This window comes from Neovison vison, chromosome 8 (assembly GCF_020171115.1).
Source record: "Neovison vison isolate M4711 chromosome 8, ASM_NN_V1, whole genome shotgun sequence".
Lineage (NCBI taxonomy): Eukaryota > Metazoa > Chordata > Mammalia > Carnivora > Mustelidae > Neogale > Neogale vison.
In genome coordinates this window covers 69,360,354-69,388,064 of record NC_058098.1, presented here as the reverse complement: position 1 = coordinate 69,388,064, position 27,711 = coordinate 69,360,354, and the positions used below count along the sequence as shown (strand labels likewise).

The 27,711-nt window shown below is 44.7% G+C and overlaps 1 protein-coding gene across 1 annotated transcript in view; it reads left to right on the top strand.

Moving 5' to 3' along the window:
* Positions 1-26,188, top strand: part of TMEM131 (transmembrane protein 131) — a 217,029-nt gene extending 190,841 nt beyond the window's left edge. The window contains exons 32-41 of the mRNA XM_044263853.1: positions 6,471-6,646; positions 10,152-10,273; positions 16,080-16,204; positions 16,414-16,563; positions 20,577-20,742; positions 21,890-22,011; positions 22,098-22,194; positions 22,915-23,012; positions 23,921-24,081; positions 25,128-26,188. Coding sequence (XP_044119788.1) covers positions 6,471-6,646; positions 10,152-10,273; positions 16,080-16,204; positions 16,414-16,563; positions 20,577-20,742; positions 21,890-22,011; positions 22,098-22,194; positions 22,915-23,012; positions 23,921-24,081; positions 25,128-25,409 — 1,499 coding nt within the window. The 3' untranslated portion in view covers positions 25,410-26,188. The remainder of the gene's footprint in view (positions 1-6,470; positions 6,647-10,151; positions 10,274-16,079; positions 16,205-16,413; positions 16,564-20,576; positions 20,743-21,889; positions 22,012-22,097; positions 22,195-22,914; positions 23,013-23,920; positions 24,082-25,127) is intronic.
* Positions 26,189-27,711: the final 1,523 nt, after the last annotated feature.

Sequence of the window (27,711 nt, the reverse complement as noted above, 5' to 3'; positions counted from 1 at the left end):
TCTGGAAGCCTCACGTGTTTGGGAATTGAGATTCTGGAAAGGCAACACAGTGCATGTACCATGTGGTTCATAAGTCTAACTTCAGTTCAGCACTAAGAGCTTAGTCCTCAAGTTCTGTTTCTGAATGTGTTAGGGAGAGAAACTCCGAGAGCTTTTTGGATTTCAGAGGTCCTGAGGAGAGATGACGGACCTGACCCATACGAGGCCTGGAGCCCAGGTGATAGGTTGAGAGAAGAAGTCTGTGAGGCTGGTGTCAGTCTCCTCAGTGAGGACTGGAGACATGCAGGGTACAGTGATGAGGCCAGTGTAGGAATGTAGTGTGTGTGCAGTTGTCACAGACAGAGGGTTCTGCACGCGTAGATCTGATCTGCCTTCCGGGCTGTCTGCAAAGAAACAGACTAGATTCAGAGCTAACATTGTAAACACTCACCTGCCTCCCAAAGCAGGGCATCTGCCAAGTATTGGTAAAGCCTGATGCTTGGTTGATAAACTTTCCAGTCCCTCCTCTACTACTGTATATTGTCCCACAGGCAAAGGTAACCAGTCCTCAGAGTAAATCTAACATGATTTGTCCAATAGGGGCGGAGAAGTGGACCTGAGCAAGCAGAGAGAAGGGCTAGTATCAGCGCAGTGGGAGCAGTGTTGGTAGTATTTGCTGCCGAAAGTTGTGGTCCAGGGCCTTAAGAGATGTAGAATCGTGGGCCCCAACCCAGAGTGCTGAGTCATACTCTTGCATTCAACAAGGTCCACTGGTGATTGGGATAACCTGTGTTAACCCACTAGTGAACGTAACCAGTGAATGTCCTTGGGAGGTGGGCACCGGTCCCTCTAGTGGTTTTTGGGCAGACAGGGAGTTGCCCTTAAAGGGAATGGACAGAAATACCTAGACAGAACAGAAGCTATCCTCTCCCAACATTAAATTGTAGTTCAGTGTGCTTTTGAATATCAGTGATAAATCCAAAATGAGTTGAGTATAATAATTTTATGAAAACCCTACATAATTGAATTCTATGTACTGTAATGTTTTTGGTGGTGCTGGAATAAGGTCTTGGGTACCTTATTTATTGGTTCTGCTTAGGCACCACAGTTTGGCATATACAACCTTATAAAGGTACCAGAAAAGCTAGAACAAAAGGGTACAGGTGTTCATACAAATTCATGAATTCCTTCCCCGGCTTAGAAGTAAAATTATTTCACTTAATAAGGACTTCTTTTCTAACTTGAATTGAGCCAAATTAGTATCTTCACAGCCTGTGCACAGAACTTAATCAGACAGAATAAGTTTGAAAACCATTATTTGCTTTAACTTAAAGAACTCCTAAAGAAGTTTTTTCATATGCATGTTTTGTTATGTTTTAGTTTAACATGCTTATATAACGTTATTATGTGGGGAAATAAATTTGCATGACTGGTACTGACCCCAATAAATTGTGTGTGGGTCTGTATTATTTATTGGCCTCATTTAGACCATTTCAGCAGCCAAAACACGAGGAGGAAGACAAATTCCTGTCAGGATTAGTGCTTCTCCAGAGCATGTGGTCACCTGTTACATGGCCTCCCTTGGCCCTGCCGCTGCCAGGGACTGCACATATTCAGAGAAATCACTTGCTGCTAATTAAAACTTGACTGAAACAATTCTTTTGGGTTGAAGTTAATGAAATGACTTAACGTGGGAGAGAGATAGCCAAAGCAGCTTGGCCAGACTAGTTGATCACAAATTTATTCACTCCTTAGTGAAGACAAAAAGTAAATGACCAGGATGTGTTCTTTAAATTTATAATTCATACTTTGCCTCCTTAAAATAATTGGAGGTGGTTTAAATTATTAAAGCCTGGGTAAAACAGTGAAGACAGAAAGGAGTTTTTGATGTTTTATCTGTTTGTTTTTAATTATGGTGCTCTCTCCTCAGAAACCTAGAAAAAACTGTGTTGTTACCATTGAGTGTTAAATTGAGCAGCGTGGTTCCTGGCAGCAAGGGCCAAAGTAAAACATTGTTCTGTAGTTCTCATGCAGGAAGAGGAAGCCTGAGACTACATCTGAAAAAAAAAAAAACAAAAAAAAACAGCCTTCGCTGGCACTGAGTTCCCGCTTCCATCGGAGGACACTGATTAATACAATGGGCATTTGTCTTTATTGGAGAGAACATGGGAATGTTCTTCACACAGATGTATGCTTAGCCTCACCCGTGTGCACAGTACTCATGGTGACTACAGTACGTATATAGTGCTCGTAGCTGGATTATTTGATGAGGCTTAAAACTTTCTGTTGAGTCAGGATGCTAGAGCAGTAAGAGGCAGATGCTATTCTGCCACAAATGTTTAGCAGCCTGCCTTATGGCCCTGTATGCACAGGTCAGTCCTGAGGTACCCTGTTGATGGGGACAAACAGCTTTTGCCAATAAAGTTTTGTATCCACTCAATTATTAGAAAAAACATACTTAATTGGGCTTTAAAGCAATGAAGAAACGGTTTCATTCTGTTTCTGTGAGCAGGCATGTGCATCTCCCTGGGCCTGGCTTTGTTGCCCTGCGCAGATAACTGAGTTTTCCTACAGTTTGTGGCAGTCCTACACAGAGCAAGTCTGTCCATGGCACTTTTCCAGCAGCATTTGCTCACTTGGTGTCTCTGTGTCACAATTTGGCGATCCTCTCAACATTGCAACCTTTTTCATTATGACTAAATTTGGTTAGTAATCTGTGATCAGTGATTGCAACTCGCTGAAAGCTCAGATGATGGTTAGCATTTTTTAGTAATAAGGTATGTACATTGGGTTTTTTAGATATAATACTATTGCACACTTAATAGATGGCAGTATAGTGTAAAGATAACTTGCATATGCACTAGGAAACTACAAAATTAATTTGATTCACTTTATTGTCATGGTCTGGAACCAAACTTGGCCACATCTAGAGGTATTTCTGTACTGATGCCTATCTAGCCAAGATACAGCATATTTACATCACCATAATTATCCCTTCCCTATGTGTCCTTTTCTAGCCACACCCACTTCCCTCCCACTCCTATCCCTTCCTTAGTCCCTGGCAGCCTTTAATCTCCATTCCTATAATATGGTATTTCAAGAATGTTCTGTATGTGGAATCACACAGTTTGCTCTGAAGACTGACTTTGGATTCAGTCCTTGATATGGTAGTCGTGAAAGAGTGAAATGGGATAAGCTTCCAGACTAGGGGCGGCAAGTCCACAAGCAGATCACACCGTAGACGTATTTCGGTGTTTACAAAAGCACAAAACCATCTTGGTTTTGTATAGCTTGGCAGACACTGGCTGAGCGATTACTATGTGCTGGGCACCATGCAAGGTACTGAGGATGGAGAGATCAGTAAAGCTTATCGCTGCCCTTCAGGTGTTTAAACTGTATGTGGAATATCACCGAGGGGGTAAACGCTGCCCAGGGTAGGACAGGTAGCATCTTCAATCAAGAAGAGTCTGCTTGGTGATGGTGGGAGTAGGCAGAGTGTGAGTAGCCTCGGGGACCGTTCATCCAGATGGTGGGGTGAAGCCTGAGGAACCTGTCACTCATGTTGGGTGTATCCCTTGGCCACCGCTGGAAACCTGTTTTTCTCAGCTGCTTCTCCTTCCAGTTTTACTGTCATTATTTAAAGGGGTTAGTTTTTATATAGATTATACACCGGTTAAGGCATAGTTCCCTTAAGATGGAATATCCTGTGTCCTCCCCTGTGTATCATGGTAATAAAGGACTTATCTTTGAGAAGGCAGTTTCCCTCTGACTTCTGATTCCCACTTTCCAGTCTCCTCCTAGCAAAACATTTTAGACTGTCTTTCCCTAGAGCACATTCGTAGCCCTGGGAAGCAGTTCCTGAGGAATAGAAGAGATCCTTGGGAATAAGCTTCCCTGAGAAACCCCGCATTAAGTGGCAAGAAGGAGAGGCCACCCCCCAATCATACAGCCTTGCAGGGCACATAGGCCTGTCATCAGGCTGATCCAGTCTGAATTCTTATTAGTCCTTTGATGAAAGTATGCTCTCTCCCCTCCCACCAACATTTGAAATTGGAAACAGAAGCAGCCGAAGAAACCATCCAGGACAGTGAGGTAGCTGCTAGCTTGGGCTGTTGGAATGATATAGTGGTGACTGTGTTGAGACCGTGACTAATGATTCTCAGCCTAGTTAACACAGTAGAATCAGTTAAGGAGCTTAAATACTTACCCACACCAGGTCCCACACAGAACTACTTCATCAGGACCTCAGAGTGGAACCCAAACAAACTGATATTTGTTAAAAGCTCCCTAAGTTAGGCTAAGGTACAGCAGATTAAGAATGATTGTTACAGACTGAGAACCCAAAAGAAGTTTTTAGGATTTTTCACTCAGTTTGGGGCATCTCAGATTTGAATTGCTTATGTTAAATTAATTAAAGTTATCCCCCAGGGAGAATATAAAGGAGGAAGAGAAGTTCCAAGGGCTGATCTTTAGGGAACACCAGCAAAGATGAAGCTGGCAAAAAAACGTTGCCAAAAGAATCACAGTATCAGAAAAGGATAATGATGTCTGGTCTGTCAGGAGTTGGGAAGAGGGATAGTCCAGCGTCCAGTCAAACTTGTAGAATGAGGAGTGTTAGAGGTTACTGGTACTGACAGTTAAAAAGAAGTCCAAGGGCAGGACATTAAGAAATTTGTAAAAGATGGGGATTTGGAGATAAAAAGCATCTTTCATGAAATAAGCTTTTTTTAACCCAAATTTTCGACTTAACTATTGATTAGTTTTTAAAAAAAAAATTTACTTCTAGTGCTTTCCTATTTAATTAAGCAGGTTTTGAGTTATTGTAAATACTGGTTATTTATGCAAATAATGCCTCTCACCCAGAGAATGTTCATAAGCATGACAGAATTGTTCATTGCATGGGGTATCGATCTCAGGCACGTGGGAAAGTCTGAAGTACTGGCAGCATGAACTGTTGAACTCAGAATCTAAGATATCCGGGGGCTCCGAGGGCCAGAGCCAGACAGGCTCCTTCCCGTTTGCCATGAAACTCCAGGCTGTCAGGGTGGAACAGAAGCTGTTGTAATTGAACCAACTGTCCAGTCTTCTCCTAAAACAAAGGCTTCTCAATTTTTGAGACTTAATATCCTAGTTGTAGTTTCAAGTTTATTATCTCCTGGAATTAGTGTGAAAGAAAATGACAAAATGTCATTCCTAAAATCCAGTTGGACCTTTACCTGTTCTTTTTCTAGATCAGGCCCATCAAAGGTTTCCTGTAAAAGGCCAAACAGTAAATACATGAGGCATGGTATGCCACATACAATCTCTGTCATATATTCTTTGTTTCTTTTTTTTTTTTTTTTGATCACTTGAAAATGAAAAGATCATTCTCACCTCACAAGCCATACAAAACAGGCTGCAGGGTAGATTCCTCCCAGGGCCACCGTTTGCCAACCCGTTCTAGACACCAGAGTTGGAGTTTCTGGCAACAATTAACCAGTGGCCAGGAGACATTAGGATTTAAATAACTTGTTTAAGCCCCATTATCAAAAGGATGTATTTTCAAATGGCATGTAAACAATGGGTGAGGCTGTGGCTTCTGTAGCTTCTGCAGCTCTAGCCTGCCTGCCCACGGAGGTGATTCCACAGGTTATGGAGTCTGGCAGTTTCTCTGCCGTTGTCTAACTCAGCTGGAACGGAAGCTGCAAGGGTTATGTCTTTGGGGCTGTTGTAGGACATGGAGCTCTGCCTGGGAAGCAGTAGGCACTCAAATATGCTATGGGTTGGTTTCTCATTTGTCTTGGGAGCATCCGTATCTTTTAAAATACTAAGCTCACTAGAGCTCTGTTTCACTCTGTCCATATAGAACATTCCATGGTGTTTATGTGTCAGGCACTGTTTTGAGGGCTTTATGCAATTCCTTATTACAACCCCGATGGGAAGCCAAGGTCATTCACCTGGTAAGGGAGAGCCAAGATCTGGACTCAGCTATCATGGCTCTGGCACCAGGCCTCTTAGCATCCCATGATGCCCAAGGACAGTTCATCCTGTGTCACCCTCAAGCTTCCAGCTCCAAAGAGACTGGAAAGGATCTCTGGTTTTCAATTCTGTCACTTTTCAAAGCCACATCGTCCTCAGGGGTATCAAAAAATATTCTAAGACAGACACAGATTTGTCAAAACTCCTCAGTTTGCCAAAAATCATTGAACTGTACACTTCAAATGGGTTTATGTTATTGTACATAAATTGTGCCTGAATAAAATTGACTTTTACAAATATTCTCATCAAAAAAGTCAAACATGATTTGGAAAGTTTTAATCAGAGAAGAAATAAAGTAGAGAAAGAAACCTTCGCTAATGAAAGAGTCCAGCCTCTTGGAGGAGTTACAATGGCGTGTTTTCTGAGCTATTTGAAAAATCAAGAAGTTACTTTACTTTGATTTTTTTTTAATTTTATTTTTTTTATAATTTTTTTTAATTTTTTATAAACATGTAATATATTTTTATCCCCAGGGAAAGGAAAACCTCTTCAGCGCAAGGTGAAACCACCTAAGAAGCAAGAGGAAAAGGAGAAAAAGGGAAAGGGAAAGCCACAGGAAGACGATCTGAAAGACTCCTTGGCTGATGACGACAGCTCCTCCACCACCACGGAGACCTCCAACCCAGACACAGAGCCTCTCCTCAAGGAGGTATGACAGTCTCCCATAAACAAATGAGAGGAGGAAGTGTCCCCTCCAGCACGCGAGACACTGTCTTATAGATCGGGCTTTATCTCTAATGTAGGCACACGTTCTGGGAATTCCTCCTCTGAGTGCATAGGCATGGCCTAGACAGTCACTGGCTCTCAGGAAGCAGTCACAGCCCCCACATTAGAGGTCGTCATTTCCCCCTGCCCCAACAGGAGCATTGGCAAGCATGTTGATAAAGTTAAAGTAGTTAGAAATTGGACACACTGCTTGAAAGTCAGGGACTAGAAATTGGACACACTGCTTGAAAGTCAGGGACTGTCTGGAATAGTAACTTCTCTGGCTCATGAAGTCATTTTTCAAATTTTAAGTATCAAAAGAGGATGAGAAGGAACTAGACCATTTTAATTATATGAGACTTGTGTCTTACCACTGCTGGTACAGTGGGCGTCAGTAGCAGCTCACTCCTCCCACAGTTAGGGTAGGGACTGTCGTGGAGAGGCAGGTGGCCCAGGGGAATACCCCAGGCTTCAGCGGTCACCCAGAAATAGGGACTCTGCTTGGTACACATTACCAGATCAAGGAAACCTCCTCACTTCTCAAAGTCCTCAGCTCTCAGAGTTGTCACTAGTGTCAGATAATACTGCAAAATGCCTGGTATTTAGTGGCATTAGGTAAATGGAAGGTAAAGTTACTGTTGTGAACAGGTCTGAGACTGTAAGTTACAAGTGTATGCAGAAAAGTGAAGGCATAATTCTATTTTGGCATTTTTATTTTTAGATAACTATATTCCAAATTTATTATGATCCTAATTTAGCCTTTAATATTACAGGCCCAAATTTCATTTTCAGTTTTAATCTAGTGACCTAAGGAATCATTTCTTAAAGATGTCTAACAGCGTTATCTGCATGTTAATTTTTAAATGAAATTTACATGTGACTTATTTTTCTTGTCTGCTCCCCTCCCCTTTGGGTCTGTCACATTTGGTGGGGTGCTCTGTATGCCCTCAGGACAGTGCATAGTCCTGGAGTTCTTTACTTTATTATAACCAGATTCCTTCAAAGAAGTAGAATGCCATCTACTTGTCTTTGAGTGGAATCCCAAAAGTTTCAGTGATATGAATAAGCATTTGGAAAGCATTTTCAGGGTAGGCTTTTTTCACGTTTCCTCACTTCCTTTCCTGCCTTTCTGGCTCTTCTCCTAACGCTTCTCTCCAGCTGACCCCATCTGCCGCCATTCTCTGTGCACCCCTGGCATCATTCTCCCCTCTCTGCTCACTTCCTCCCGCTCCTCCCATCTCCTTCCCCACCATTTGTTTCTTACAGACATAGCACAGACTCCGTGTAGCTCCATTACCTCTGTCCTCCCTCTGGATTGGTTTTTAGTCATCCTCCTCAGTGCTCTTGCATACAGTTTCTGTGCTTTTATTTCTTATTGACTGATCTGCTTGCCAGTTGTGTGTGTTTTCTTCCTAACTAGATAACAGACTTGACAGGTCACTATCCCACAGATGTGTTTTCCAACCTTCCTCAACCCATTCATTCAAAAAGGAAGGCTTGAGTGGACTATTACGTGGCCATTAAAAAAGGATGAGCTCCTGCTATGTGATTGCACAGGTGGAGGAAGTTACGCTAGGTAAAAAAAAATCAGACTGAGAAAGACAAATGCCACCTGCTTTCATACATGTGTGGAATGTAAAACACAAAACAAATGAATAAACAAAAAGCAGAATCAGACCCACAAATACAGAGAACAAACTGGTAGTGGCCAGAGGAGAGGTGGGAGGGGTCATGGGCAAAATGAGTGAGGGGGAGTGGGAGGTACAGGCTTCCAGTTGTGGACTGAATAAGTCACAGGGATGGAAGGCACAGCATAGGGAATGTAGGCAATGATATCACTGCAGTATTGTGTGGTGACCGATGGGAACTACACTTGTGATGAGTGTAGCATAACATAGATGTTGAATCACTATGTTGTACACTTGAATTGTGTCACATTTGTGTCACCTATACTCAGTCTTTTTTAAGGCAAATTAAAATGAAAAAAAAAAAATAGGTACTAAGCACCTGAATGCTAACTTTGTGCATGGGAAACAACAGGACAAAAAGACCCATCTCTTTGGATATCCTCAGAGAGCTCATGGTGTACAAAGTGCTTGATGAGTCAAGTGTTCAAGAAATACTTCTTGAATAATTCAGAATAGTCTTAAAATGTATGTGGGCAAGAGGGTGAGTTAGCCCTTTCTCTGGTTATTTACTCCTGACAGTTAAACAGATTGACCTGATGTGACCTGTTAAAACCCACGGTGCCTTAATGACCATAAACGGTAAAGCTGGGTTGCATTTCATTGACCCGTACCAGTAACTCCCGTACCCACAGCCGTGCCACTTGACTGAGCCTGTTCTTCCCCCTTTCCGTCCCCTGATTAGCCTCAGTGTTTCCCTGCACACTGTGTTGCTCCAGCTTTTTGGGGTGAGAACCAAGGTGTTGTTTCTTTCTAGTCTGTCATATGGGCGGTACATACCCATGCCATGTGGGACTCCCCAATGAGTCCAATAAGACCTGAACAGATCTGTGCCTTGTTTGGGAGGCCAGGCCACTGGTCTCATGCTTGGATGCCACAACAGTGTGGACTCACTGTAAACATGGCTAAGTGTGGCTTCCATACTTACCCAGTCAGGGACCAGAAACCACAGTGAGCAGACCAGTGACACAGCATAGCTGTTAAGTGCAGCTTAAGTGTGGCCTTCTCTGTGCAGGCTCCACACTCAAGCCAGGTAAGACAGCCCTTCTGTGCTCTGGCCAGAGCCCGTGAACAGCCCTCCACCAGGGTACAAGTCTCCAACCATCATATGCGTCTGCCTCCTGCTAGACTTCACAGTCCTTGGGGAAAGGGTCTGGGAGCCCCCACTGCCCAGCACCAAGTGGGTAACCAGTAAGTGTCAGTTGAGTAAGTGAATAAATAATGAAGCCCCTCTCGTTGATGGTGAATGGTTAGCATTAAACCCACCGTAACACTTCCATGCTCACGGTGTTGCTTGTGAACACTTGGTGAACAGATGTGAACGTGTATTGCTGCCTGCACTGCTTTCTCGCCCCAGATTTTACCTGTACTTAGGATTAGCAACATTGCCGGAAGTATAGGACTTTATATTGTACTCCAAGCTGACTTTTCTTGTAAAAGAGCAAGGTTTTACACACCCACCTCTGTGCTTAAAAATGAGAAGCTACCAATTTGCCCCTGCCACTGCCATCACCCACCCCAGGCAGAACATGAGTATAAATAAAAACATTCTTTATAATTCAGGCTCTCCAAAACATAATTACAATAAAGTAAGGCTAAAAAATTGACAGAACTACAATAAAGATAGAAGAAGTTTATTCTTTTTATACATATAACATGTTGTATCTGCTGCCTCTTTGATTTTGTGTCTCTGCCTTCATATAAGGCTGTATCACTCATTTTAATTAATCCTTCATAGCAAGTGTAAGTGTACATTTTTTACAGGATACAGAAAAGCAAAAGGGAAAACAAGCCATGCCTGAAAAACAGGAAAATGAAATGTCTCAAGTGAAGCAAAAAAGCAAAAAACTCTTAAAGAAAGAAATCCCAACAGATGTGAAACCCAGGTAAGAAAAACGAATGTATGCAGAGAAATCAGGTATACATAAGAAATGGCTGGTGAATCAGGTCACGTTTTTGTGGTGGGTTGGTTGCTGTGGGGTTTCTGCAACAAAAGCCACAGCTGCATCATGCTCCTCTCCGGGTTTTTCTAATGCCTGGTGTTGATTAGGGACCACATGCTGCTGATATCAGACATGGAAAAGGCAGAGTTAAGGACTTGTTCTGAAAATTTAGGATGAAATTTTAGGTTGGTAATTCGTTCCCAGGCAGAGAGCCATTTCAGTTCCATACAAAGATGGCCTTGGTGGTTTAACCACAGATAGGAGCATAACTTTCTCAAAAAGAGCTCTGAGTCTCTTCACTAACCCAGAGCTGCAATTGGGGTCTAGAATTCTGTGCCATAAAACTTGAAAGAATTTATTCTTACCTGAAAAATACTCAGTCAAGGGGGCACGTGGGTGGCTCAGTCCCTCAAACGTCTGACTCTCGGTTTCAGCTCAGGTCATGATCTCAGGGTCCTTGGATCAGGCCCCAAGTTGGGCTCTGCACTCAGGGGAAGTCTGCTGAAGATTCTCTCCCTCTCGCTAATTTAAAAAAAAAAAAAAAGCTCAGGGGAAATATCCCCTATCAGACAAGAATTAACTATGAAATAACTCCATTCTAGTCATCATGGAACAGAATTCTGGTGGGCCCCACAGGGAAGGCTTGCTACAGAATGTTTCCTCAAGTGAATGAAGGAGTTGAACTAGTAGGTCATCAACTAAGGTTACTTTCATTAAACCTTAGATCTACCAAATAAGCTAAGTTAGTTTTAGCATTGTTCATGCCCTTCATAGTTGATTGTACAAAATGGCCATTAGCCTGGAAGCTGATGTTTACCTTCTTGTGTGATAAGTGAGCATTGACCTAGGAGCTTGAGAGAATTGGGTATAAATTACTAAAGGAAAGCATTGTTATCATTAGAATTGGCCTTACATTTTGGAAAGATCTGTTCTTTGATTCTGGGAATAGTACGTGAGCTTTCCAGAAACACCAATAAACTGGACTCTTTTCCCTAAAAGGGCCTAAATCAGGCACAGGCAGTCTCCTCCACAGAATCAACAGCTCCTAAAAATAAGGTGTTAACGCTAGTGGAATGAAACCTCATCTCTGAATTTATGAAATAATATAGCATATGGCAGTCATTAATTACTAATGGAATATTTAGACCCAAAATTCACTCTTATGTGCAAATTGTTATTGGATCTAATCCCACAGTTTGTTGAGAACAATCTGATCCAGCTAGAAGCAATGGTTGACACACTTGGATCTCTCCGGAGAGAAATCAACCTAAGGCACTAATTAGTGCTAACAACATTCTGGCATCTCAGGACTGGAACAACACTCTAGTGATTAGGGATTATCCTTCTAGGCCTTTTAAAGCAGGCTTAGGTGATGGATAAGATATTCTTAAGTAAATGGGGCTAAAAATACAGATTATGAAAAACCATAGTTTTCATGGAAGTCTTGTGAGAATAGAAAATCATACTATAATTCTTAGCATGTATTTAAAAACCAACCTTCTAAAAATTACCGTAACAAAACCATTCCATAGGTGGTTTTTGCCAAATCTGCATGATTAGCCTTGATGCGTGAGCTGTCAGACATAATTTTTTAAATAGATAGTACATATTAATTCTTACCTTCATCCCTTTTCCACTGACTTCTGTTATATTCCAAATTTTTATGAGATAAATTGACGATTAGCAGAATTACAGGTGATTTTACCCATTCTGCATTGTGCCTTGATGCCTGAGCTCAGAGACATAGTATTTTTTAGACAAATACTACATGTTAATTTTTACCTTTATCCCTTTTCCTCTTCTACAGTATTCTTATTTTTTTATAAAATAAGTTGACCATTAGCAGATTTGATTTTGAAAATTTTATAAAAGATTTCACTTGAATGCTACTAATTTTATAAGGACTTTGAGTCTCTGGTTAACAGAAAGCTACAGGAGTCCATTCTCTACTGGCTCTCCATCAAGGGACAGTTACAAGGCTAACTCATATCCTCTTGGTGTATAGTTAAGAGAAAAATGGTTACCAGCAAAATAGTTTAAGTACTGTCCTCTGAATTGTCTTTCTAAATTGTCTTTTGTAACTGAAGAAATCCATATGCAGCCTTACTCTTCTAATCTCCTTAATCTAATCTCTTTAAACTCACCAATTTTATTTTGTGTTTTTCCAAACTCAGGGATAAATCTATTAAATGAGTCAGAATTCATTAGGACATCACTCAGATATGGAGTTAAACAAAGACTGGTTTCTGTTTTTGTTTGTTTTCACAAAGAATAGACCGTATATTCTTTAATTTTTAAAATTTAAATTAAATTACCATATAATGTATTATTATTCAGAAATAGAATTCAGTGATTCATCAGTCTCCTATAATACCCAGTGCCCACCTTAATGTCCATCATGCAGTTACCCCATCCCCTCACCAGCAACCCTCAGTTTGTTTACTAAGAGTCTCTTATGGTTTGACTCCCTCTGATTTTGTCTTGTTTTCTTTTTCCCTCTCTTCCCCTATGATCTGTTTTGTTTCTTAAATTCCACGTATCCATGAGATCATACAAAGACTGGCTTTTTTAATAACCAGAAATGTGGCCTCTCTGAATAGGGCCGTTCCCTGTCTACACTGAGTTATGAGGGGAAAGACCTTGCTCTGTCACTCAGGTAAAATCACTGCCAGTCCTTATGTTAGTGATACCCAAAACTCCTGTCACCTCAGAAATGATGTGTGTGTGTTAACTGTGATTCCATGACCTGCAGGGTATAGATGCACTCTTAAAAAGAGATACCATTAATGAGGCATATATGTATTATCACCTTCTTTTGAAAGCTTTATATGATTGGGAATAAATGTTCCATCTATCAGTCAACCAAAACGCCGATAGTCAGTATTAGTGGGATGTTCTGTTATCTCTAGGCTACAAGACCCAATCCTGAAATGTCGAGGAATCTGTTTTCTTCTAAATAGGTGGTGGTAAAGGCAGAGCAGTGCCTCAGTCATGGTGTCTGCCTGTGCAGCCACCTCCCACTATACTCCCTCAAGTTCGCTTCAAAAAATCATTTCCTGGGAGTGGGGAGCACGCTGTTGCAATGGCAGAGAGCCAGTCAGTCCATCTTGGCCAGCTTAACACCATAGAAGTAAGTGGCCCTGTAGACTTCCAAAAGACTGTATTTAGGTCCAAGAGGCCAGGAAATGAGAGCTCCAGCTCAGGCATAGTGGAACCAGGCCTGGCTTAGGACAGCAGCTATCCATTCATCCTTTTGTTGTCTGTTTATTTACCAACACTTTATATGACTTAAATGTAATAATCTAAAATGAGGGTGTGGAGGTGAGCCTTCACAGAGTAATTGTCCTCTTTACTACTCTACCAGCACACTCCGCTCAGGGCCGTGGGCACCACATTTCACATACTGGCCTCCAGACCCGTGAGCACTGGCTCACCCTGACCTTGGCTTCAGCTCTCTGCCTTCCCCCTTCCCCAGACAGCAGCACAGACTGTGTACTACAGAGCAAAAATCAAGCCTGGCATCTGAATTACCTTACAGTTTTTCCCTTTTAGAAAGAATCATTTAAATTAAGTAGGCTCCCTGGCAATTCACAGACCTGTACCCCTGGGGCTAATAATACATTATATGTTAATTTAAAAAAATTATAAATTAAGTAGACTCTTTCCTATTTTACTCAGAAGCCTTTAAAAAGGTTTCTTGATAAAGACCATTTAGCTTAATTTTGGAAAGTATGAATCAGCAAAAATAAAATAGTTGTCTGACATCTTTTTTCTTAAGAAACCAGCTAATTTAACAGTGGCACAGAGTTAGCTTTGTATAAATAACCCCAACCTCCATACTTATAAATGACTTACCTAAAAATAATTCCCGCACACCCACCTCTGCCACCAGCACCAGAGGGTTTCATGGGAGCCTTTATTATTGTTTTAGTTGTTGTTGTTGTTGTTGTTGTTGTTTAGGTGCAATTTTTAAATAACACTGTGAATCAGAAGTGGAAGGACATGGAAGGTTTATAAAACTGTAACATTAATACTCTTGCCCATAAAAAGTGAATTTTTTCACATTGGTTTGTTAACCTGCCAAAAATTCTACTTATTTGGGTTAACAGAGCCCTTTGGATTTTTGGTTAGCTCTTTTACTGATTCCAAATCTAATACATACATATTATAGAAAATTTGTGAAATGCAGAAATACAAAAGAGAAGAAAATGACTTTAACCTACTACCATATAAATAATTGTAAATAGCCTATGTTAAAATGGGTTTATTTATATTATTAATATTTATATATTATTCTGTCACCTGGAAGGTTTGAACCATTCTGACCTTTGAGATCTGCTGTGAATTAGTATGGTGGGCTGTCCCCATCCCAGAACCTAGCAGAAACGGGCTGCCTTCTAGGAGTGAGAATTTGGAGTAGGAAGGAAGATGATGTGGTACATAGAAAAGAACCTGAAGAACAGGCTCGAGGAGGCCAGAGTGGTGTGTTGGAGTCACACACCTGAGGGTTGGGGACAGGACAGGAAGTACCCTAAGATGGAAATTGCCAGAGACACACCCATTTTAGAACATCTGTGGCAGCGCATAAACTTGGTCAGATTTTTAATGAAAAGCAAGCTCTCTGCTCAGCCTTGAACTGACAGCTTTCTGGCCATCACCAGATGGTGGAGATAACTGATAAATTTTAGAAGAACCCTGGTAAGGGGCCACTGAGTTCTCTCAGCTATGTCTCATGCCTTCATCAGAAAACACCCTTCTTGGGCCACAGTTAGCTTAGCTCCTGTCCTAGGCCTTCCCAAGCCTCTGACTTGATCTTGGTGGCCATTACAGAAGCAACTTCATAAAGAATACCTTTATGGCCCAGACAGCTACATTGCTCACACTGTTACCTTCTATAGGTCATCTGTCCATTTCTCCTAGAGATTGCTTCTCTCCCAGCAGATTTTAATGTTTTCTGCATCAGGCTATAGAAATTAAAATAGCCTACCATGCCTCCCATATTGCCTTGGACAGGAAGTTCAGAGCCAATTAGTTCTATTTATAAATGTTTATTCTGTTAAGCTTACCTCCGAATCTTTTAGAACACATATATACTCTGAATGAATAAAAAATAATACTTAAATGTTTGCCCAGGGTTAACCTTGAGTTTAAGAATAAAGAAGAAAATTCATCTCACCCTATTCACCCTAGAGCTTAGGCAAATCTGTCAGTCCTGCTCTGCATTGGGCTAGTGGATTTTCATAGGCAACCCAGGAACTTAGCCCTGGTTCATTTCATGGTTTCTGTGAGACAAATGTGCAGACCCTTTGACATTGTAAGCCGGAGACCTTTCAGAATCTCCACATTCAAGAATCCCGCTAGTGGTCCAGATAATGGGAGAGACTCATTCACAAGCAAAATGACTGCATTTAGCAGCCCCCAAAACAGCATGTTTTTGCCAAAACCTTTCTACATACGATGTGAGGTAGGTGCTCTAACCCATTCCATAGTACCAAACAACGGACCTCAGTTCGTTGTCAGCACTCAGAATAGCAAAGGATAAATCTGCAAATGCTGCATGTCTTCTGAGCAGTCTTGGAAACATTTGGAAAGCAGCCAGTGTTAAGTTAGGACCATGACTACATAGCGTCTGAGGAAGCCAGATGAGGAAAACATATGCAATGGAAATTGTAGCGTGATCAGTAACTTCTACTCTCTGATCCAAAACAAAGGCATAAATTTGTATTTTCCATCCATGATTGTCTTTCAGTTCTTTAGAGCTCCCTTATACCCCCCCACTGGAAAGTAAACAACGCAGAAATCTCCCAACCAAGATTCCTCTTCCAACTGCATTGACAAGTGGATCCAAATCACGAAATTCCCAGAAAACAAAAGGTATTTTTGTTTGACCATATGGATATTTTCACGATTCATTGTACTATTAATTACTAGTTGAGAGTTACCAGTAATCGATTAGTAGTCATCAGTCCTATAATAGGCTATGGTGGTATCCTCATCCTCATTTAAAGGTTCATCGAAACAGACCTGAAAGAAAGGAGTTTATCCTCCATTAATGATTTTTTTGTTTCCTGGTTTTTGTGTAGGTACAAATAAGTTAGTGGATAACAGGCCACCTGCTCTAGCAAAATTCCTCCCAAATAGTCAAGAACTAGGCAACACCAGTAGCTCAGAAGGTGAAAAAGACTCTCCACCCCCGGAATGGGATTCTGTGCCAGTTCACAAGCCCGGCAGCTGTAAGTATGGGGATTGAGAATCTATGGGGTCCGCTCTGGGCAGGAAAACTCCATGGTGCATATTGCTTTAAAAGGAGGCCTAGTATCTGAGGCCACTTGTACCAGCCAGCCAACGCCCTTTGTTCAATAGTCTCCCATTGGTAAAAGTGTCGTAGCTTGTTTGGCCGTGGCAGGAGTGTTTACACCAGAAAAACCAGGAGACAGTTCACATGAGGGCTCTTTTTCCAGAGCTGCTAGACCACACTACTTCCCAGTGTACAAAATGGGAAGATCTGTCTGGAGCGGTGACTCACCCAAAGAAATACTTCTTCAGGAAATTGTTAACGCAGCCATTTTTTTGCCTGGGTAGTTCCTCATAACGTTTACCAGTGTGATAATTGTTTTTGTAAAAATTCAGTCTTCCTTCAGCTTGACCCACATCTTTTTTTTTTTTTTCCAATTTATTTATTTTCAGAAAAACATTATTCATTATTTTTTCACCACACCCAGTGCTCCATGCAAGCCGTGCCCTCTATAATACCCACCACCTGGTACCCCAACCTCACACCCCCCCCCCCCCCGCCACTTCAAACCCCTCAGATTGTTTTTCAGAGTCACATCTTTTACGTAAACCACCTGTGTGAAGGTTTCTCTATTTTACTCACTAGCTTCTTGACCTTGTTTGTCAGACTTGGCCAAGAGTAAATCATGGCAGTAGCACAGGCTACTAAAATAAGATAGCAGTCCTCGCCTTACATACTTACGACCCAGAATAGAAGGCAACAGACACAGGCCAAGGGAGGGGCCTAATTATAGGTGTTTGGGGTCAAGAGAGGACCTGCTTGAGGACTAACCCATATGGTGTTAGAGTGAACTCACACTTAGCCAGTTTGTACCAAAGGGAAAATCAGAGTTGAACAAAAGATTGTTTGGGGCAAAGGGGGTTTTAAATGAAGACTGTGTGATTGGAGTCCTCAGTAAAGGAAAGGAGGAAAAGAACTTGGAAATCCAGGTGCATTGTATAGGAAACATGGCGCCTCTTACATTTTCACCTGTATAAGTACACTGGAAAGAGACTGGAAACTCTGGAAAGAGTTTCTGGAAAGACTGAAGTACACTGGAAAGAGACTGGAAAGGTAAAACCTCTAGCCCCCTATTTTCCATGAGACTTTCTGGCACTATTTAATACTATTTTTTTTGCCTGGGATGTGATACAAACCTAAATCCCTGGTCATTAAGAGATCTTGAAACAAATCTCTCAGTAGTCCTGGTGTCCAGGCTGAATGCTTTTTGTTTCCTTAGATTCCCCTCTGCGTTTCAGTTGGACACCAGTCCTAGGCTTCCACTTTGTGATTTGAGCCGTGCCGTATTAAACAGACATCCCCGCCCCCCACAGAGGGATGTTTTCAGCACTGGGGATACCGGGTTCCCAGGGAACCAGTTTCATAGGGTTGTCTGCAGCCCAGTAAGGTCAGCGTGAGCTCTGCTGCCATGAGTAACACGTACAGGAGAGAGGGGGTGTCAACCAGGCACAGCCTTCAAGACCAGAGAGCTGGCCGTGACAGCGTCATCACCAAGTGGCACCTGACAAACATGCTGTTGTCCCTCCTTTGGGGTTGAGGAGAAAAGGTGACCAGATGCAAACCCATGTGAGTTCGGCTCCCCACCTCAGGAGGGGAGGAACGTAAGAAATGCCAGACAAATGGTCTGGAGAAGAAATGTTTGGAAAGCAGAATGCTCTGTTTCCTCCCCAGGCCCATCTAAGAAGGCCAGCTGATGCCTCCGAGAGCTCAGTGCCTCGGGGCAGAGCTCCCTGTCAGACAGCTAGATGGCTTTGCCACTGCAGAAAGTGTGTACTCGCTCCAAGGCCCACATTTGCATAAGGACTGTGTGCTTTTCCAAGCAAAAAATACCTTACCCTGGTCCCACATCCTGTAACCTCTCTACTCTCTCCACTAGCCTTACTGGAAAGTTCCAGCAGGGCTCCATCATATACACAAAATTGCTACATGAAACCAGTAAGAATCAGTCTAATACCCTCCCTGTCCCCCTGTTTTCTCATCTTTTCTCCCTTTTCCACCCTTCACTGATTACTGACCTGGCTGAGATCTCCAGCCTCCAAACCCCCTGCTAGCAGAGCTACACTTCCTAGGCTTTCCCGGGGGTAGACCATCCTCCACTCGGCTGTGCTAGCCGGCACCTCACTGGAAAACCATGTGGAGAGATCGCTCCACCCCCAGGCAGGACCCCTTATAGCATGGTTCCCTGGGCCCTTAGGAGATGCTGAGAAAATTCTCTTCGAATAACATCATGACTTTAAAAGACAACAAATCCAAGGGTTTATTGAAAGGCAAACAGAAAGCCCCAGAGGAAATCTGTTGAGTCAAAAAGTTCTCTAATTGCACATGACCTATGCTATTCTTGGTCACCTCTACCTTCCCCCCATCTTCTCTTCTTACTTCAAGCATTAGTCCAAAAAGTCTTTTTCTGACTTAACTTCCCCTCTTGCATTCCAGCATTTACTAAGTTACTCCTGGGCTCAGTGAAACACATCCCATTGGAGGAGGACTGTCCCATTGCGGAGAGTTCCCGGCTCACTTCTTGGGGGGGAAGGGTAGTCAGAGAAGATGTCCTACAAGGGGTGGCTGGGCAGGATCAGGACAGTTGTACAAATAATGGTCCTACCACATCGAGGTGATACCAGACACACTGCGCTGTAGGGGCTTCTGAGGCAGGCAGAAAGGTGGAGAGCTTTGAGATGGGCTGTCCCTGAACATGGGCATCGAGTCAACCGACTACAGAGCATATAGGAAAGGGATTAACCACATGATCAAGGATGAGAGCTGGTGGAGTGGAGGCAGGGACAGGGAATAAGGGGCCAACACCACTGAGGAATGCCAGAATCCTGGGGTAGGTGCAAGGCGGCACTGGTGCCCGATGGGCACATTCCCATCGGGAATGGCTAGCTCAGGCTTTGAGAAGAAGGGGGCTTAGCATGGCATTGCCGTAGGTGCCGCCTTCATGCAGCCAGGGAACATGCAGCTCCATCTGGGCTCTGAGCCCTGGGGGCTTGGGGAGAACCACGGGTGTGGGAGAGAGTCACAAGGGAAGTGGCAGCACCGTGCTGATCTGGCTTCTGGTCTTTCTGGACGTGAGATGAAACAGACCGTTCACAGAGACTGGGAGTAGAGCAGGCTGTCCTCGCGGTAGACAGGGCTTGCACAGGCCAGGAAGGGCCGTCAGGCGGGGATGGAGTGGGAATGTGCCCCGGCAGAAGAGTATGCTGGACAGGGATGGGAAAGGAGGGTGACAGGACGGGGCCATTGTGCCAGGAGAACTGCGGGGAGGTGCGCAACCACACACCCCAGGAGCCCATGGGGGCTGAGCTCACAGAGGCCACAGCCCCCGTGGCTGGGGCCGCATGCAACCTCGCCAGATGATGCCATTTTCTGAAAGAAGTTATGTGTGTTTCCTCTTAGTGAGTGCAGAATTAATATTTTTTTATGTAGGCTTTTTCTTTTTTAAATTTTTCAAACAGCTGTATACACATTATCCTGAAGGGCAGTAGGACTCTCCTAGGAGCTCGCATCCTTGTGCCATGGACTGGGGCAGCAGCAGGGTAGGGTCAAGCTATAGGACTCAGGGATGTTTTGCCCGCCACCCCCACACCTGCCTGGGTGGAAATACAGGGACTCTGTCCGGTCCCAGGCACTGACTTTCCCTGCCCACCCCTGAAGGACAAGGAAGAGCCGCCTTCCCAGCCTGAGCCGGGAGAAGCTGTCCAGGAGCATCTGGCAGAGCACTGAGGAGCGGTGAATTGGAATGCCTCATTAGGCAGAGAGACACAGGACTTCCTTTTCCCTTTCAAACCTTTAAACAAAACACATGTAAAAGCTTTCTTGCTGGCTGTTTTTGTTTTCGTTTTTGTTTTATAGAAACAGTTGAGTTCTGCATTCTATCAGAATATCAAAAGTAATTTCAAGATTAAAAATCAAAACACTACATTAACAAGACCATTTATTTTTCATTTCCAGCTACCGATAGTCTTTATAAACTTTCTCTGCAAACCCTCAACGCAGACATTTTTTTGAAACAACGCCAGACCTCACCGACACCTGCCTCTCCCTCTCCCCCCGCTGCACCTTGCCCGTTCTCGACCCGGGGCAGCTACAGCAGCATCGTTAACAGCAGCTCCAGCAGGTGGGTCCCTGGCTGTCCCCCACCCTTCAGATAACTAAGTTCGGTAAATGCTTGCACTCTTGGATTGGAAACGCTCAGTGGCCACAGCCTGCTGTCCCATCCCACCGCTCCTGTCCTCTACCATCTTCTGCCCTATCCTGGGGTTGTTGCCTGACCCCAACTATGCATCATTTAACTTAGTAGAATTACTTTCTAATTCAGGAGGCAATGAGCATCCTAAGTATTGAAGATCTACAGCTGCCCTGTGCATTGAGGAAGCGGCTCTACAGGATGTTTATTTCGCCCTTGTGGCTGCAGAGCTCAGCAGTTACAGGCCGAGACTGGCCATCGCAAGAGCTGCTGCACCAGGTGCCATGCACAGAGGCGGCAGCCTCCCGATGGGCAGGCAGGACCCCGCGATGACGCTCCTTCGTGGAGGCCCAGAGCCCCCCCGTGTTTGGCTAACTTGGTGTAACAGCAACCTCAGTAAGAGTGAGGAGCCCGGGACGAGTTCTTAGTGAGTGCCAGAATGCCCCCGGTGCTGCACGTTTTCCCACACACACCTGCAAGCCAAGCCCAATGTTGTCACCATCCCTGCTCTGCCCTTGGGGAACCACCCAGCCTGACATGACAGACAACCTGCCCAGTTTTTCTCTCTTGCCAAAGAACTAGAGGGCAGGCTGCCCTGCTTGGGGGGCCCTTGCTGTACTGGGCCCCTTACCAGGTCCTGACAGGCCATGGACTAGAACCCTGTCACGTAGTATTGCCTGCCAGTGAGCCCTTGGTCTCCTCCTCAGCCCATGACCCAATGGCTCCCTACTCAGTGTTCTTTAAAATGGGATTGCAGCTTTGCCAGCCCCTAAATGTTCATCCGTGCCCTGGTCTCTTTTCTAGGGGCCTTCTGTTTTCACACCTCTCCCCCAAGTCCCTTGTGTCCCATCAGACGGCACAGTCTTAGGTCTGGCAGCATTTTAGGTGAGGCCAGGCCATACTTGGGGGGCTGTCCTGGGCTGTTTCCAGCTCCCCGTCAAAACCTGGGCCCAGCTACAGTGAGGGCACTGCATGGGCTCAGTCTCATGGCAGCCAGACCGCCCAAGACAAGTGCCCCCAGCAGGCCTCCAGCCTGGACTAATGAGGAATGGCCTCTCTCTTTGCTTCTTCCTTCAAGTGACCCTAAAACCAAGCAGCCAAATGGAAGCAAACACAAGTTGACAAAAGCAGCCTCACTCCCTGGCAAGAACGGCAACCCTACTTTTGCTGCAGTCACAGCCGGGTACGACAAGAGTCCAGGTGAGTGGCTTGGGGTCCTATCTGTCACATCTGGGTTTGGGGCACAGTAGAATTGCCTTTCATTGATTCAGAGTCCATTGTTACAGGCGGGAATGGCTTTGCTAAAGTTTCTTCAAACAAAACAGATTTTTCCAGCAGCCTTGGCATTTCACACACTCCTGTCGACAGCGATGGCTCAGACAGGTACAGTAGACCATTCTTAATCAAAAGAAAGCTAAAAGGCAGGGCTAGCTTCTTCCGTCCATACCTGTGTTCCCCCCAAGATTCCAAGTAGGCCATCCTCTCGGAGCTCTGGTCTGTTGGGTGGAAGCAGAAGGCCCAGTGGCTCCCCCGACAGAGGGCCAGGTGTGTGTCCGTCCTACTTCCCTGTCACAGTCTGTTGTAAGAAAGGATGTGAGCACATAGAGGAGAGCAAACTATGCTTGAGAGTTGGTACGGGACAGTGTGTACTAAATACTGGAGATGTGCTCTCCTGACCCCAAGCAACCCTCCTGGGCACGGTGACGGGCAGCGATTGCTGTGGTTTGATTTCCCAGGTCAGTAACAGTAAAGACTATCCATACAGCCCCAACTCAACCTACCCTGTACTGAAAGGGGTGAGTGCTGGATTGGAAATTTTTTAAATCAATCTTCTATTACCAAAAGAGCAACATAAGGAAAATAAAGAATACCTGTTCTCTCCGCAGAACACCTGCTTTGAGCCCGGCTCACAGCTCCTGCATAGGCTAGGAGCTCAGAACCTCTCTGTGCCTAAACCCTTTTTGGCACAGGAGCCTGTCTTCCATAGCCTGAGTGCCCCCGGGTGACGCAGCGCCCGCTGTCTGCGAAGCTATGTGTAACAGGCCAGTGCGCACTAACCAGTATACATCTCTGTGTGTTGCATTTTCCTCCTGTGACATCCAGCTCGGGTTTGTGGAGTCCTGCCAGCAACCCCAGCAGCCCTGACTTCACACCCCTCAATTCGTTCTCGGCCTTTGGAAATTCTTTTAACCTAACTGGTGGTGAGTGTTTAACACTAGACCTGCAGCTTATAAGCACAGGGACAAAGAAAAAGGAAGATGAGGTCTAGTTTTATGTGTGGAGAAACACATTGAACTAGGAGAGCCTTTTTTTTTTTTTTTTTTAAGATTTTACTTATTTGAGAGTGAGTGAGAGAGCGAGCGAGCACAAGTGGTGGGGCCAGAGGGAGAGGGAGAAGCAGACTCCCCGCGCTAAGCAGGGACCCTGAGATCACGACCTGAGCCAGTGGCAGACACTTAACTGACTAGGCCCCCAGCCTGTCATTTTGTCAGCGCGTTTCTTTGTCCCTGTAGTCAGGCACTGACAGAACACACGCAGACTGGCTTCAGGGCAGCCGGGCTGTTGCAGCTCTCCCAGACAGATGCCTGAGCCCAGGCCTCATCAGCCCTTGGCACAGCGGCCTGCAGCAAGGGAGGCCCCGCAGGAACCTCTCTAAAGGGCCTTCTCTTCTACCTGCCCACGCCCTGGCGTCTGGTAGAGCCAGCTCAGTGCCGGGAGTGCCAGCTGGTTTGTGGTCCCCAGCGGTTATTTAAGAACTTCAAGAAAGGATTGTGTGTCTGAAAGGTGACTCCTGGCCATGCTGGGCTCCTTACTTGGTGTCCCAGACTAGAGGCTGCAGTGTGAGCTTTGCTTTAGCTGCAGTCACGTTAGCAATGGGATGTTTGCACTGTGTCATCCAGCTAGCGGGCCGGGTAACGAGCTCAGACTGTGTGCCATGCACTCGAGTTCTGGGGAACACCCCCTATGCCCCGTTCTCCCCCGGCTGTGGTGGGAGCTGGCAGAGCAGGTGAGGGGCCCTAAGTGAAAGCTGGGGGGACATGTGCCTCTGAGTGAATGCCCCAGTGAGCATGGCAAAATAACACACACTTAATTGCTTCCTTATTTGCAGAAGTTTTCAGCAAACTTGGGTTATCTCGGTCATGCAATCAGGCCTCCCAGAGAGGCTGGAACGAGTTTAGTAGTGGCCCTTCGTACCTTTGGGACTCTCCAGCAACAGATCCCAGCCCTTCCTGGCCAGCCAGTTCCAGTTCCCCGACCCACACGGCCACAGTGAGTACTCGGGGTTCGGCCTCACCTGTTCCCTCATCACTCCTGCTGTTACTGTCACTGCTCCTTAGGCGGCACTGATGCCGTTACAGAGGCCAGAGCATGGCCTGGAAGGGGCAGATTAGTTCTTCTATGGTCCTCATTGCCGTGTCTTCATACTCTGCCCAAGTGACCCACGGGTATTCCTCAGCGATTACAGTCAGGAAACTATAGGAAGCACAAGTGAGCTCCAGTGGGGTGGGTCTCTGAGCTGAGCCAAAGCATTACCGCCTCTTCCCAGCCTGCAAGCCAGGCCGCAGGTGTCGCTGGCAGCCAGACAGCGGCAGAGGGTGGCCTTCACCCTCTACGACCTGTAGCCCCTCGAGCCCCCGGCAGCAGGCTGCTGGAAGGGTGCATTAATTTTGCTTTGGGGAAGCACCTTAGCTTGAGCTTTTCCAGTGTACATTTGTTGGTTTTTCAGCTAAATTTTTCTGTCGAGATCATGCTCCAAAGAAGTATTCTTGCCAAGATAATTACTGGTTTCAGCTTTCACAAAATGATCACAGAAAAATACCCTGCTGTGATTCCCTCTTCATTCTCAGGAAAACTAAATTAGACATGCAGGGTTGAAAGTAGATACTTTACCTTCTTTACTTGTAAATCATTCTGGATTCAGCTTTAGAGAATGGTTAAGCTGCTTTTAAAATGGGTCAGTAAATATTTTAGGCTTCACAGGCCATCCTGCTTCTTTGCATCTGTTTCCCTCTGCCGCGGTCGTGCCGACCTGGCCGGACGGGCCCTCCCCCAGCGGGGCAGTCATGTGCCTGCAGCCCTTTGACTTAGAAACAGGCAGGGCTGGGGGTGGCCCACTGTGGTTTGCCAGCCCTTTAAGATAGCAGACCCATCTGCTCAGATGCTGAGATGGCTGTATGTATGAAACATTGTTTCAAAATAAATAAGGTGAAAGCACTTCTGGCCCAGCCCCAGTTTCTAGCATAAGCGTCACCCGCGTAGCACCTGTGCACCTGTCAGTCTTGATGCTCCATGCTGCGTGTTTTCTGTCTTCTCAGTCGATCCTTGGCAACACCAGCAGCTTGTGGTCCACCACTCCATTCAGCAACTCGATCTGGTCCAGCAACCTGAACAGTACCCTGCCCTTCACCACTCCAGCCAACGCGCTGCCAAGCATTGGCCTCATGGCAGAAAACTCCTCTGCTCCTCATGCTCCCTCCACCTCGAGTCCAGCCGATGACTTGGGGCAGACCTACAACCCATGGCGGATATGGAGCCCCACAATCGGAAGAAGAAGCTCCGACCCTTGGTCTAATTCACACTTCCCTCATGAGAATTGAAATTAGGCAACAAAACAAAACCAAGTGGGGGCCCCTCATCTAGATCATGATATGCCAGTTTTTGAGACATCTTTTTAAGGCTGTTACTGCTGTAGCTTCCCACTCCCCACCCTCCTCATCTTTGCAAAACTGATTCAAGCAGGGCAGGCTTGTACCACTCGCTTCTTTCAGATCTTTCTTGCAATTATGATAATATGAGATTTGCTGTTGTGCTTTTAGGGAAAAGTCTGGACTCAGCCACAAACTCTCTAATAAGACCTGTACATCTGAAAACCTTAGCTGCTATCAAGTCTCCCCCGCCTGTCTTCTTCCATCCTTTATTTATCTGTCTGAACACAAATTTGACATTTACAGCTAAGGAGATAATTTGAGTTGATTCAGAAGTCCTGGCATGTGACAATTTTATTAAATTACCAAGTTTGGTTTTTAATAATTTCGCAATATTATGCACCAAGATCTAATTTTAAAAATGTATGAGGACTTTGTGCTGAAAAATACAGAGTATTTTTTTAAAATAAGGCTGTCTTGGTTTAAAAGCAGATTACAGAAATGTAAGTCAACTTTAAGAACCGTGAATGAATGTAAAAACATTCGGTTGAGACCATAACGCATTTTCTGTGCTGTTTGTACTTGAGGTATGTACCATTTGTATACCTGAAGTTATTTTAACGATAAACTGAAATGCACATAGCCAAGTCTTGGGATACAAGATTGAATGTGTATTTCTTAAAAATACAACTTTGTGTTGTACTTTGAAATAAATGATGCTTTTTTCAAAAGCCTTGAATTGTTGTATGTCTCTTCTTTACAGTGAGATGAATTTATTCATCACTGGATTCTCTCACCCCAGAGTGTACCGTTCTATCATTGCCTTATTCCGTGCAGTTTGATTTATCGTGGCTGGAAACCCCTGTGGTCTAAATTCCATGTCTTTCCATGGTGGTCACTGAAGGTCCTTGAGAGAAAATAATTGGCACATCTAAAATTTATTCTTCCTTTTAATTACAAGTGTTTTGACCCTTTTGCAATTTTTCAGATCCCCGCAGATGCTCCAAATGGAACCTGTAGAAACACCACATACCAGGCACACTGGGTACGCCACAGTGCGTCAGCCCGGCTGACTCTCTCACACAGTCTTTCCTGCTCCAACTGGCTTTTCTCCCCCACTTATTTCCAGTCTATTTTAAAAGCCAGCTTTTGAACACTCAGCCTTGCTGGGTAACCAGCAGACACTAAACACAAACTTTCTGTTTGAGGTCAATTACATCATGAAGAAATCCAGCCATTCCCCAAGGTCAAAGTGGTTCAGGTGAAACATGCAAAATGAATTTGAGTCCCGCCTCTTCTCTGCTTTACACCAAGGCTCAGTAGAACCCGCCATGTTGCCTTTCCAACCTATATTTTGTCCCTCAGGGACACCAGAGCCCTGGTGCTCGGGGCCCATGGCAAATGTGGCCCTCCGACAGTCACTAGCGGATCTCCTGTATGCACTTGCAAAACCGAACACACACATTCAAGGCTGGAGCTTCTCTTTGTCCACCAAAGCCAATCAGGTATTACTGACCAACAGAAACAGGTGAGCTTCCTGTTGTTAACCCTCATTTACAAGAGAAACAATTTGGTTCCAAACTTTACCTCAATAAAGGGATCTCATTAAAGGCTTCTGAACGTCTTCCTTAGAATCACCTGACACTCCCAAAATGCCTTCCTCTTTTAAAAAAAAAGTTCTAATTTCACCCCATTTTGCTAACAGTAGCAGGACTGAGAAACACCATACACATGAAATGAGGAAAAATACAAACGAGAGCTTCTGCTGTTACTTTGTTACTTCCCAGTAACTCTCACAGGAGATGTTTGCCTGGCAACAGACCCACCTAACCTGAACTGACAGGATTCAATCTAACGGTTTATGGTGAAAAACTTGTTAGCATGGTAGTTTGCTTTGCATAAAGCTGAGTTTGAATTTTAGAAGTAAACGCTTGGGGCACTTGGGTGGCTCAGTCAGTCAAGCATCTGCCTTTGGCTCAGATCCTGAGGTCCTGGGATCAAACCCCACATTGGGCTCCTTGCTCAGCAGGGAGTCTGCTTCTCCCTCTACCTGCTGCTCCCCCTGCTCCTTTTCTCTCTCATTCTCTCAAATAAATAAAAATCATTTAAAAAAAAAAAAAACTCTGAGGCACCTGGGTGGCTTAGCCAGTTAAGCACCCAACTCTTCATCTCAGCTCAGGTCATGAGCTCAGGGTTGTGAGATCAAGATTAAGCTTGCTCCATGAGAAGTCCTCTTGGGATTCTTTTCCTCTCC